Consider the following 12,609-nt stretch of genomic DNA (forward strand, 5'->3'; position numbering starts at 1 on the left):
GGGCCAAGAGCAGATGGACCTGTTGGCACTGTTCTAGCTCGTTATCAGTTAAGGAGTGTATCGCGGTAGTGTGTTTTGTGGTGGAGCCTCCTGCATTCCTCCCCAACCAAGGGGACAAGGGGAGTCTAGTTCCTGTGGTCCAATGCTCAACTCCTTAGGGGAAGTTACCTTTTTTTTAGGTTGTATCCATTGTATCCATTTGGGGTCCCGCTCCGCTCAGACTCCTGGTCCACTCCCACTCTCCTGCCTTTATCTGCCCCTTTTCACCTCTGCTGGCGAGTCAGATGCCTCAGCTAGGGTGTAGGCTGCATAGGCTTCCTGTGAGTATTGCATGGGACCAAGATCCCACAGGGATGCGTTGTGCCAGAAAGTCTGTTCAACTCCCCTGTCAATGAGAAGCGCTGTCTTTGGGGCAGTATGCACTGTCTTTGTGCGGGATGTGAAGATCCAGCTGTGTGGGCCACTCGGTCTCCTATGGCCACCCCTGTCCCACAGGAGCCACTGGGTATCAATCCCTGAGTCCTCAACTCAGTGGATGGGCCAGTGACTAAGACTAGTGTGGTGAATTAAGGCTAGCCTTTGGGGAGATGGTGGCAAATCTCACTACCTGGTCTCTAAAATCAATTTAGAGGCCCCAAGGCCCCCTAGGCCCAAGCAGGTTGAGAGGTGAAGACAGTCTCTCGCATAGCCATGCTGTGCAACTTGGCCCGGTGCTGTGCCCAAAACAGCCTGCGGTATGTAGACTCTCATCACCCGCTCCCTCCCAGGATAAGACAGCCGCCCCCCAGGCAGACAGGCAGAGGAGGTGGGGCAGGCATCTTAAAGCTCTCTGTTCTTTCTAATAGGAAGGCCTCCCCTCCACTCACACCCCCCAAGGCGGAAGTCACCACCAGCCACGTCTGCCCAAAGTGGCTTCCTCCGTCCCGGACTTTGGCCTTGATGCCTCGGCTCCTCCCCTGTGCCGCGAGGCCCCTCAGGGGCTCTATTGCTGTATTAGCAGTGCCCTGGAAAAAAGTTGGTTATTCACCAGGGGGCGGCAGGAGAGAAAAGAGGCTCCTGGGTCGCTCGAGTCAAAAGGAAGGGCAGCCCGGCCTTAAGACGACGAGTAGAGGCCACACGTGCAGTCTCGGCCCACCTTCAGTCTCTGCCAAGAAGCAAGCATCCAGGGCTCCTAGACCAAGAAGGAGCGCACCGCTCGGCTCACCTTCTGCTCCCCAGCCCGCTGACTGTTCCCGGGCTGTGCCTCTTCCCGTCGGCGCAGCCCGCTTCTTCCGTTAGACCACTGCAGTGAGTTGGGAGCAAAGAAGGCTCCCAGGACTTCTTGGCCTCTAGGTTGTCCCCCATGCTAGGGGCCAATCTTAACTCCTCTCTGACACTTGGGTGATGTAAGGGCTGGTTGTTCAGTTTAGGCCACCCAGTGGGTCCATGAAGCCTGCCATCTTGGGATCGCTGGGTCCACACCACCAGTTCACTACAGGGTGACAGGCAGTGGTCTTGGCGTTTTAAACACCCCCTGCTGTGGCCAGATAGTGAGCTTAGGGTAGATAGGCTCGCTATGGGCCCACTGTTGTCTTGCTTTAGGGGGGAGTTACGCCTGGGCCCACTGGTTCCAGGGAAAGGACCAAAAACGTATCCTACATGCCCACCATCTTGGCCACATCCCCATAATTACCATTTTAAGATTTTAGATTTCAGTGCTTTGGTTGTTTCAGTTAGATATGCACCCACTCACATTTTTAGTAAAGTGTGTGATCAGAGTAAAACAGTGCAAAGGTTAAACTCACCATACAAGCATCTGTAAGTGGTGGATTTAGATGAACATGTGGATTCCTGATGTATCCTTCTCTGGGACCTTCATCAGGAAAGCGATGAATATTGGCTCTCCTCAGATATGGTCTGTCAAGTGGCAGGTGGTACTGGAAATGTAATTCCTAGGTCACAGACAAAATATGAGAAGTTTAGAAAGCCTCATTATATACACACTATCTATATGTAATGGCTGCCAGACCAGTCTACTACTTTAAATGCACAGACCATATCCATTCTTCAGCATTATCCTTCTAGTCTGATGATCAGGTGTGCCACGCAGTAGTTACTGTATAAACCACCACAACTCAAAGGCATGCACCTAGATTATGAATATCTCTCCCTTCCATTGATTACATATATACATATTGTGTTAATCTGATCTTCTCTGCAGCAGCACTGGTCAAAATGCACCTCATTAACACCATGTTCTTTGTGGTGACCTGTCCACTTGTAAATTTGCCTGCCTTACATGCTAAACCTGTAATGCTGGATATAGTTAAGTTTGAGGATGCATCATAGTAAGTGTAGTGGTTGTATCAGTAGCAGAAGAAGTGTGAGCAGGGGGGTTGTGGTGATTCCAGTGTGGCATTATTTCCTTCCACACATGTGTATAAATATACTAACATAACACTCACCATGAAAGTAGCACTAGCAAGTAGCGAGATGGAATTCTATACTTTACACATTATAAAGACAAAGGAAAACTCCCATATAGCATGTCAAAATACAACACATTCATCTCCCTCACATACAACAGTTATCACTCTATTTCTTTTGTTTCTTGTTAACAATAAAATCAGCCAATCATGAAAGAACATTGTGGTGTCTTTGCCAGTTCTCTGATCCATCCTCCACCCCTTGTCCACACTCTCCTATTTAACTATCTGTACCACCTTTCACAATTGCCCATTCTATAAAATCACACATCCCTTCCCCACCTAATGTATCATTCAAGACTGTAAAACACATTTTTAACATTTCTGTTTCCCCATCCCCCACATTATTACCTTTTCGGACCTCAACTTCTTTTTCTCACATATTGTTATCATGGTAACCTTTATCATCTAGTTACCTCTCTTACAATTGCCTCTTCCTAGCATTCCAATCAATTAGTGCCCCACTATTTCTGCTCAACAGCCTCACACCAAGTCATGTTTTAGATATTGCTCTTCTCATCTAAAAAAAAACCCTTTTTTGAGTGAGCAACTTTCCTCTGTGCTCACAGACTCTCCTTTACCACCAATCTATATGACAACACATTCACTCTCTGCAACTGCACAGTATCTTTGATCGTTCGATTCATCCTTCATGCCCATATATTTATTTTTGGGTTACATAAAGTTGTAGACATATATATAATACAATAACCCCAAAAGACACTTTCAAGAGACAACCCAAACCTGAGGCCACACCCATTCCCACAGACAGTCCTTGTGGCTGTTTCATTTTCTCTTAAAGCCTAATAATACTGGCCCTGGTTAAGTCCCTAACTAATGGCCTGATTCAGAGTTAGGAGGACAGTATATCCATCACAAATGTGAAGGCTATCCCGTCTGACGTATTAGAAGTGCATTATAGCCTATGGCACTTGTAATGCTGCAGATGGGATATCCTTCATGTTTGTGATGGAGTCTAAAACATGCTCTAATTCTAGCTCAGGCCACTTTAGGAGCTAGTCCAAAAATATCAACACATAATTGAATCCTTTACCAAACACTCAACACAGCTCCAAAAATCCATTACAACCAGTACGCTCACTACCTGCTTCATGTCACATCTATAAGCCTTGAACTCCTGCAATGCACCCTCGACCTTTGAATCCACCTCAAGCCACTAATACAGTTCTCACAGTCTTCTCTTAATCTTCCCTGTATGCTAATCTTATTGGTTTAATATCTAACTCCTACAGTCTATCCTAGGTTGTACAGCAAGATGGTTTACTTTTAGTAGTACGCTGGAAAAGCCTGCATCTTGGGTCCTGCCTCTTACAGGCCATACAAAACAGCAAAGCACTTCATTCACCAGTGCCACTTTGCAGTTTCGCAGTTTCCTACTTTCACCAAAATAGGAATGCGATTCGCAGGTGAGGATCACCGGAGTGCATGGACTGTTAATGTGCTTATCACTGAAATGTTAAAAAGCCAGTCTGGTGTAAAAAAGTATTTGTTTATTCAACCCATCTTCCAATTGCCATGAGCACCCAAAGTTAATCTATCCTAACATTACATGATAACAGAATGAAGACACTGCAAAACAACACACGTAAAGACAAACTGCAATACGTTCCTTCATTCGTAGACTGGCAACAAAGATGCCCTGATGATTTACAATTTTGAGTTTTTGTGTATTGTGGTGGGACTGCACACAGATCGGGGCACTTGTGTCAAGTATTTATGTGATTTATGTTGCCAGGATGTGGAGAGTATTCTACTTGGTGCAGTTATTACATTTTGATTGAGCTGCACACACTGAAATGTTTCCACCTAGCATTAAGGAAATCTTTCATGTGACCACATTACAGTAGAGGAACTGATTTCTGTGCACTTTGGGGTTCTGGTGTCAAACTGGTATGGATTGGTCATATGTCCCACAGTAGGAGATGTCTGAACCTTGTACATTTAGACGTGCATTACAGAAGTGACACAGTCCAGAGTCTGTCCATTTGTATGAAGGGAACAGTGCTGTGCTTTACTGTTATTTTCTAAGTTGTGTTATACCCTGGGTAAAGGATTATTTCCTTGTGTTCAGGAGGTATTGTCACTTTTTTGTCATGAGTTGCCTGCGGGAGAGGTGCATATGTGCAGATATGTTCTCCTGTATTTTCGTAGCTATATCTGTATCTTCTGTTGTCTGAACAGGAGCGAGGGATGTGGTGATCTGTCAGTCTATCATCTGTTTCTAAAGAAAGAAGGTCTTATTGACTTAACATTCAGTGTATTTCTCTTTTTACCCACTGGAATAATTACTTAGCTTTGTAATATGGATGTGTCATGGCATCTGGAGATGGACTAGCAAATGAGGGAGGATGAGCAGGAAGTGAATGTTTCTTCTGTTCCTCCCACAACCAGCAGATATTTTGCCTGTTGTAGTCAACTCGTGGCCAAATTATTGCAATCCCTTCTACAATACATTTTCAAACAAGGATTTTGCAAGCTTCAAAGAATCCAGAACTACTGTGCCTGACTGGTATTCAGCTGGTGATACCATGATCTGTCTGAAGGCTCTACATCAATACCCTATGAAATATAATCATTGCTGACCATATCCTTAGTACATGAAGGACTGCATGTCACACTCAGGATTACCGTTTCCAAGCCACCTAATTTGGCAGAAGATTTCTTCATGCAATGAGAATCCAATGTCCCATCAGCACTACTGGGACCTTAAACATCCCTTGAAGGTCTGGCAGGGAATCAAAGAACCATCTTACTGTGTGGTACATAAGTGGCAGATGCATCTATCAGTAGTGCCTACCTCACTTATCCTAAATAGCATCCATTCCCCTCATCAAACTTTGCATCCATCTTCCTCACTGCCGCTCAAATACCTAGACCAGGAAAGAAAACCACCATGAAGCAGGCAAAGCAGCAAATCAAGGTGACTCTCCTCACTACCAAGGCATTTCCACTAGATCAGCAAAATGTTTCAAAGATCAGTCAGTGTGTCAATTCATTTTATGAAGAGATTCATTTGCTTCTACGCCAACAATGCAATGCTCTCATATACAAACCTAGTCTTCACTCTTTAAGGAAAATATTCTGAGGCAGCTAAAAGCAACAGATAGGGCATTAAAAAGAATGGCGTAACTGTTCCATCTAAACATTTTTGTCTTTCACAATTTGTTCAGATATGTTGTTCAAAAAGACAAGGAATTTGGAAAGCCCCAACCAATGGTACAAAGAGAGAGAGATGATTGAATTATGAAAAAGCTGTTAGAAAGTCACAGTCCATAAACGAGTGTCCTTTGAAATCTAAACAGAGCTGCCACTATTCTAACAGAATTACAAGATAAGAACAACAACAAAAAAATGCTGAAGTGCAGAACGATGATATACATAGCAGAGATACTGAAAGAGAACACCAAATGTGCATACCATTAAAACAGTTAAGTTAAATACCTTGGTAAATTGTGTTAAACTGGCACCTCAATGAAATGTTGAACTACATGTAGGAAATAATTCACTTGAATTACTTGTCATCAGAACTTAGAAAGCATGCCTACCACGGTAATGCTTTATTTGTAAGTGATGCACATCACCTATACAAGAAAAATATTTATTAAATCTCTTGCTTCTAGTTTTACCTTACGGTAAGCCTCCAGTTGGCTGTCTGGGACTCCTTTAGGGTACATGATGGTTACAAGGCCTTTTGCTCCAGGCAACATAAAGTGATGAGGTTCAGGAACAATGAAGGATGTCCCTTTCATGTACTTCAGGATGCATTTCTCCATGTCAGCCACTTGCTGCTGAAGTTCTTGAACCAGGTGATTTCTTACTCTAGTAAAATAAAGAAGATATGTGGAGAAAAATGTATTGCTCTAATATGTTGCCCTCTTCTGCTTTGTACAAATCAATTTTGTAAAATGGCAGATTTCAATGGGGTGACAAATGTAGATTTAAATGGAGTGGCAGGAGGTGAGAAAGAAACAAACAGAGAGAGAATGTTGCGTTTGTATGAGTGTTCCACAACATCTTCAGTACAACACCATGACTCCACCTATTGATTATATTCAGGAACCTTGAGCACCGCAGGCATAAAGACTCACACATGTTAGAATAAGTGACAAAAATGGTCTCAAATGTCACATGTTAAAATGGGCCCACCGCAAGTGTCTCACTGGCTCGCAGGAAACTGATCCTAAAAAAATGATTAGGTAAACAGGTGGGCAGGGGTAAATGGAACAGGGGGCTGGTTTAGCTACCCAAGATGCCAGACGTGCATCTGTGAGAGTCCTGACAAGCCCTGTTGATCTACAGCTGTTGCAGAGATGATCTTGCCATCCAGCTTAAAATACTAGCCCCCTCCTTGAGCGCTGCCGCGCAGGGGTGAGAACTGGAGAGGGTATTGTGGCCAGAGTCATCCCCCAAGGCCTGTAGGGCTTAGCTCTTTCTGAAAGGTCATCATCAAGCTTTTCACCTTCATCTTCCAGTTTTCTGAAGCCATTTTTGTTTGCTTTTAGGACTCTGCACATCTTTGCGCTGCTATCCAGTGCTAAAGTGCTTGAGCTCCCTCCCTAAAACCTGGTAGAATTAGCTTATACCCAATTGGCATATTTAATTTACTTGTAAGAACCTAGTAGAGTGGCACTATCTGTGTCCCGGGCCTGTAAATTAACTGCTACCAGTGGGCCTGCAGCACTGATTGTGGCACCCACTTAAGTAGCCCTTTAAGCATTTCTCAGGACTGCCCCTGCAGCCTGTATGTGCAGTCTTATACTGCTATTTCGAGCTTGCAAAATAAACCTTTTCCCAGACCCAAAACCTACTTTTTTCAATACAAGTAAGTCACCCCTAGAGTATGCCCTGAACAGCCCAGAGGGAAGGGTGCAGTGTGTTTAAAAAGTGGGACATGTATGTTTAAGTTGTACATATCCTGGTAGTGAAAACTCCTAAGTTCATTTTTCAATACTGCAAGGCCTACCTCTCCCATAGGCTAACATTGTAGTTACTGTATTACATCTAATACGTGATAATTTCCAAATATGAGCAGATAACCAGTTCACATTAATTGTCTTTGTAAATATAATTAAAAATCCTCTCTCATGGTAAAGTCGGATTTTAAATTACAATTTTGAAAATGTTACTTTTAGAAAGTTGGCATTTTCCTGTGTTTGCCATTTAGTGCCTGCAGTCTGTCTCTGGGTCACATGACTGGGTGCATATGACAGTGGGGCTAGACAGCCACACACAATAGAAAGCTTGTGTGTCCCTGGATGGGCCATCACTGGCAAGATAGGAGGGATCAGCAGGGCACAGACCTACTTACACTTGAATAGGCTGTGTCCTGCCTTCACACAAAGGGCTGCATACTCCCTATAGTTAGTCTGGAGCCAGAACAGGGAAGGCAGGATGTCAGTGGACTTTAATAGAAAAACACTAGAAGCTTCTTTCACTTCATAGGAAGCCACAGGTATGAATATTGGACAGCAGGCACCAACTCTTCAGTACACTTCTGGACCTGTGGATACTCTGCCAGGAAGAAGAACTACTGAGCGGCTGAAAGGACTAGCACTCTTCTGGACTGCTGCCCTGCTGTGCTGACCTGGTGCCTTATGCCCTTTTACCTGGATGAGAAGAACTGGATCTGCATCTGTTAAACCCAGGACCCCAAAGTGACTGCAATAGCTAGTTGGCTGGAGTCCTGACTAGAAACAAGGTTCCAATTATCTCAAACCCAGGACCTACCATCTGTGAGTCTTACCCTGACAAGTGGTTCCACCCCAGTCCTGGACCCTTGGAAGTAGGCCTGAAGATGCTTTGCCAGTCCATCTGACGATCCAGCTGAACTGATGAATCTCCTCTGCTCTGTGGTGTAAACCCGAGCAGAACCTACACATTTCCTCTGCTGCAAGGGTTCTCTCAGCCTGCGTCAGAATCGCATCTGTGCAAAGCTTCCCCAAAGCAGGGTCTCTTGTCAACAGCAGCCTCGATGACGACACAAGTTCACTCATCGCAGCCCTTCAGAACCAACACATCACCTCGACTATCCAACACATCCTTGACGCAGGACTTAGCATCGCAAGGCCTGGAAGACGAGATCCTCAATGATGATATAAGACCTCGCATAGCAGCTCCTGTGAACTGACGCATCGCCTCTGCTACACAATGTATCCTCGAGGCGAGACCTCACAATGCTATGCAACCAGGGTTTAAGGTACTCTTGTTCAGCGGCCCTAACTGGTTGCCTGTAGCCAGCCCGTGCTCCATCGCGGTTGGCGTGAACTTGTGACTTTCTCCTGTTCTGGTGCAACAAGATTTCCACAGTTGGTGCCTTGTGCTTTTTGGAACTATTATTTACTTAAATCTTTAAGCCTGCATTCCTCCAGTTCTACTGATGAGATTTTGTCTCTTTGGTCCTGATTTATTAATTAAAATGTATTCTATTTGTTAAAATTGGTGTGTGTTTTTTCTTGTGTTGTGTTTTCACTTTATAACTGTTTGAAGTGCTGCATAAATACTTTACACATTGCCTCTAAGTTAAGCCTGACTGCTCTGTGCAAGCTTCCAGAGAGTTGAGCACAGGCTATTTTAGCGTTTGCTTGTGTCTCATCCTGACAAGGATTGGGGTTTTAGTTTTAGTAGGGTGTCACCCTTCCCCCACGACAAGTAACCCAATTTCTCACAAGGCCCTAGACCAACAAGACAACTCGCAAATGCACAGGTCGCGCTTACTGCACTGGAATGCACCCCTCTGCCCACAGCTACAACCACCTAGGAATATTGGTGCACAGTCTGACCTGAGGTGTGGGTCTGAGGTGGTGAGGACAAGAGAGGACCTTGTTGGTGGCTGCTTGTGCCCCTCCCCGCAGCGTCTCCCAGCATGTACCATCCTCATGAGTCAACAAGGATGGAGACAGAGGTGAGGCGGACTGCCTGGAACATCTAGGAGAAGTTGCAAGTGACAAAGGAGGTGATGCAGTGAATTACCTCGCACCGTGGCACAGCTGTAATGCCCCACTGCATGGACACGTAGGGGAGTGAGGCCCCCCTACCGCCCAAAGGTGTGCTTCTGCGCAGGCTAGGTGTGGTGGCCCTGAACTGTGTTTCGGGGGTGTTGCTGCCCCTTGTCCCATATTATTAGGCTCTAGGGGATCATCTCTCCCCCACTCTTGATTTTATGGAATTACTGTGGGCTGCACAGTGTGGGTGAGAGGGTCAGGAAATAGGGTGGAGTTGGCATAGTGACTATCCTTTAAGTTGGTTGGGGGTTCTGGTGAGGAGGTTCAGCAAAATGGATCTGGGAGGCCCAGGTGGTGGCCTGGAGCTTAGACCAGAATCCAGACCACTATCACATACTGCAAGGCAGAGGACCCTGGACCTTTGGGTACAAGCCCCCCCTAAAAAGGTAAGGAGAGAGGTGGAAATAGCTTGCGGTGAATACTGACTTGGATGTTGAGGCTAGGGCTGCTGTCCTCTTGAGCCACTATCCCCCTTCTTAAAGCTGGTCTCCCTTACACGTTTTGTACAGTGATTTGCGCTCGGGCAGAAGGACCAAGCTCGGCTTTATAACATGGTAAGGGATTTGCGGGGCCACCGCACTCATTCAGGGTAAAATCCACCACTGCACAAAGCTACTGCCTGGAGCACAGTCAAGCCCTCCCAACTAATAGTAATTGTGTACACTGTTCCAAGAAAGAGAAAAAGAGGGCGAGAAAGAAAGACTGTAAAGCCAATAATGTAGGAGTGCCCTCAAGCATCACAAAAGGATGCTGGGCATCATCATCGGGCTAACTCCTCGCCAGACCGGCACTGCAATGTCTGACGGGCCACCACACAAAGGTCGTGGCTCTTCAACCGGAAGGTGGTTTAACAGATCAGCTCAAATCCGTAGAATATGCTGACAGAGGAGAAAAGGAGAGAGGAAAATAAAATTAGCTATGAGCACCCGATAGCTAAATTTAATGTTTATAATGAGGGTCAGGCCAAGATTAAAAAACTAATAGGAGTAGACAGGGAATGATGTCACCTATACTCCTATAGGAAGGGAAGGAAGGAAGAGTCTCACTCCTACCGCTGGGTCGACATGTTTCGCGCCTATTCGGTCAAGGATTGATCCACTGGCGCTTCATCAGGACCATTTACTTGTAACTTCTCCTTCATATATCGAAAAAAGGGCAAAATAAACCAAAAAATATAGGTAAAGACCATAAATGCTGGGAGGTCACTTACAATCTATGAACCATTCGTCACAGTCAGTCTAATAGAAAGTCCCCCATCCCATGTGAGGATAAGGCATCATAGGGACGCGTAAACCCTGTAAACACGGTGAGTTCATTGACCCTGGTGTTTCACGGCTGTTCGCCTACCCCGGGACGCGTCCCTGAATGACACTGAATCGTCAGTGGATCAATCCTTGACCGAATAGGCGCGAAACATGTCGACCCAGCGGTAGGAGTGAGACTCTTCCTTCCTTCCCTTCCTATAGGAGTATAGGTGACATCATTCCCTGTCTACTCCTATTAGTTTTTTAATCTTGGCCTGACCCTCATTATAAACATTAAATTTAGCTATCGGGTGCTCATAGCCAATTTTATTTTCCTCTCTCCTTTTCTCCTCTGTCAGCATATTCTACGGATTTGAGCTGATCTGTTAAACCACCTTCCGGTTGAAGAGCCACGACCTTTGTGTGGTGGCCCGTCAGACATTGCAGTGCCGGTCTGGCGAGGAGTTAGCCCGATGATGATGCCCAGCATCCTTTTGTGATGCTTGAGGGCACTCCTACATTATTGGCTTTACAGTCTTTCTTTCTCGCCCTCTTTTTCTCTTTCTTGGAACAGTGTACACAATTACCATTAGTTCGCGTATAGGGAGACAGTACACTGGACCAGTCTAATCTCCCAGTCCTCCTTGTTAAGTTAAGCCCTCCCAACTGACATGGGACAGATTTGCCAACTCACTAGGATGTATTGGCACCCTCAGCACTAATCTTTCAAGCAATCTGTGACTCATGAGAGGCATGGGGAAAATTAACAAAATGGGCACAGAGGTATCCCTCTTGCACCAGGATCCTAACACTGTGGGATACAGCATGAAGAAGGTTGAGGTTTGTGTCTCATCATTGAAAGACAACCTAAGGTCCCTTAAGCTGCACATGACGAAACTTCAAGTGACAACAGCCCAGCTAGAACAAAGGGCAAAAAATGCAGAGGGTAGATTCACGTGCAATAACCTGCACGTAATCTGGTGGGGCACTTGGGGAAGTGGAGGGCACACAACCTGACTAAATTTTCCACAAGTGGTTTACATCCTGCTTCGTGACTGAATGTGCTCATCAAGCATTCATCAGGAAACCTCTTGCTCCTTCCCACCTCATTTGCCTATGACATCTCAACTATTTGGAAAGGGATGGCATCCTAAGGGTGGCTCCCTCCCAAAAGACTATTTTCCTGACTACGTAAAAATTGTGTTTCTAGGCTACACTGCGCAGGAGCAGCAGCAGAGGGAAACATTCCTTAAACTTAAGGCTAAACCTGAGACAGTGCAAATCAAGCATAGGCTCATTTTCCCAGACCAGCTCAAGACTATTCCAGGAAAGATGTACTTTTTGGCAATCTGGAGTATGCCGGGAACTGGGTAGAGGAGAGAGCCCTCGTAGACTTCTGTCGGACAAAAAAAAACATGCCTTGATGCCCAAGCAGAGAAGACGTAGGGCAAGAGGTTGGTCCGAACCTGGATGACAAATGATTGATGGAGATAGGACTTTGATAGCATCTGAAGAGGTTGAGGTGGGAACCTGGGACACATTTTAATCCTGTGATGAAGATCCTTGAAAACTGGGGCTGCTCTGCCTCATCCCCAAATCCCTATTGTGTAGCCCAGCCTTGTAGACCATGCTCAAAATGGCTCAGACACCCAGCAGCCCCCCCCCCTTATCTACGACCAGGCTCACCTAGATTTTTATGTTTGGGTGGGGGCAGACTAGGATATGTCTCTATTGGCCGGCAATTTACTATGTATGTATATTATTCTGACAGTTTAATATTTCAAGAAGGGATCCAAGGGAAGGGAAGTTGCCAGTGGGGAAAAAGCCCTCTTTCCACTTGCTGAGTTTTCCTTTGAGCCCTAATTGACAGAGTAGTGC

The 12,609-nt window shown here is 45.5% G+C and overlaps 1 protein-coding gene across 2 annotated transcripts in view; it reads right to left on the reverse strand.

The window, feature by feature from the left end:
* The window catches only part of UFSP2 (UFM1 specific peptidase 2), a 222,589-nt gene that overhangs the window by 172,376 nt on the left and 37,604 nt on the right, over positions 1 to 12,609 (reverse strand). For both annotated transcript variants that reach the window (XM_069199705.1, XM_069199695.1), the window contains exons 6-7: positions 6,113 to 6,305; positions 1,785 to 1,931 (exon numbers count right to left, since the gene is read on the reverse strand). In XM_069199705.1, the coding sequence (XP_069055806.1) occupies positions 1,785 to 1,931; positions 6,113 to 6,305 (340 nt within the window). The remainder of the gene's footprint in view (positions 1 to 1,784; positions 1,932 to 6,112; positions 6,306 to 12,609) is intronic.

Source organism: Pleurodeles waltl, chromosome 1_2, assembly GCF_031143425.1.
Source record: "Pleurodeles waltl isolate 20211129_DDA chromosome 1_2, aPleWal1.hap1.20221129, whole genome shotgun sequence".
Classification (NCBI taxonomy): Eukaryota; Metazoa; Chordata; class Amphibia; order Caudata; family Salamandridae; genus Pleurodeles; species Pleurodeles waltl.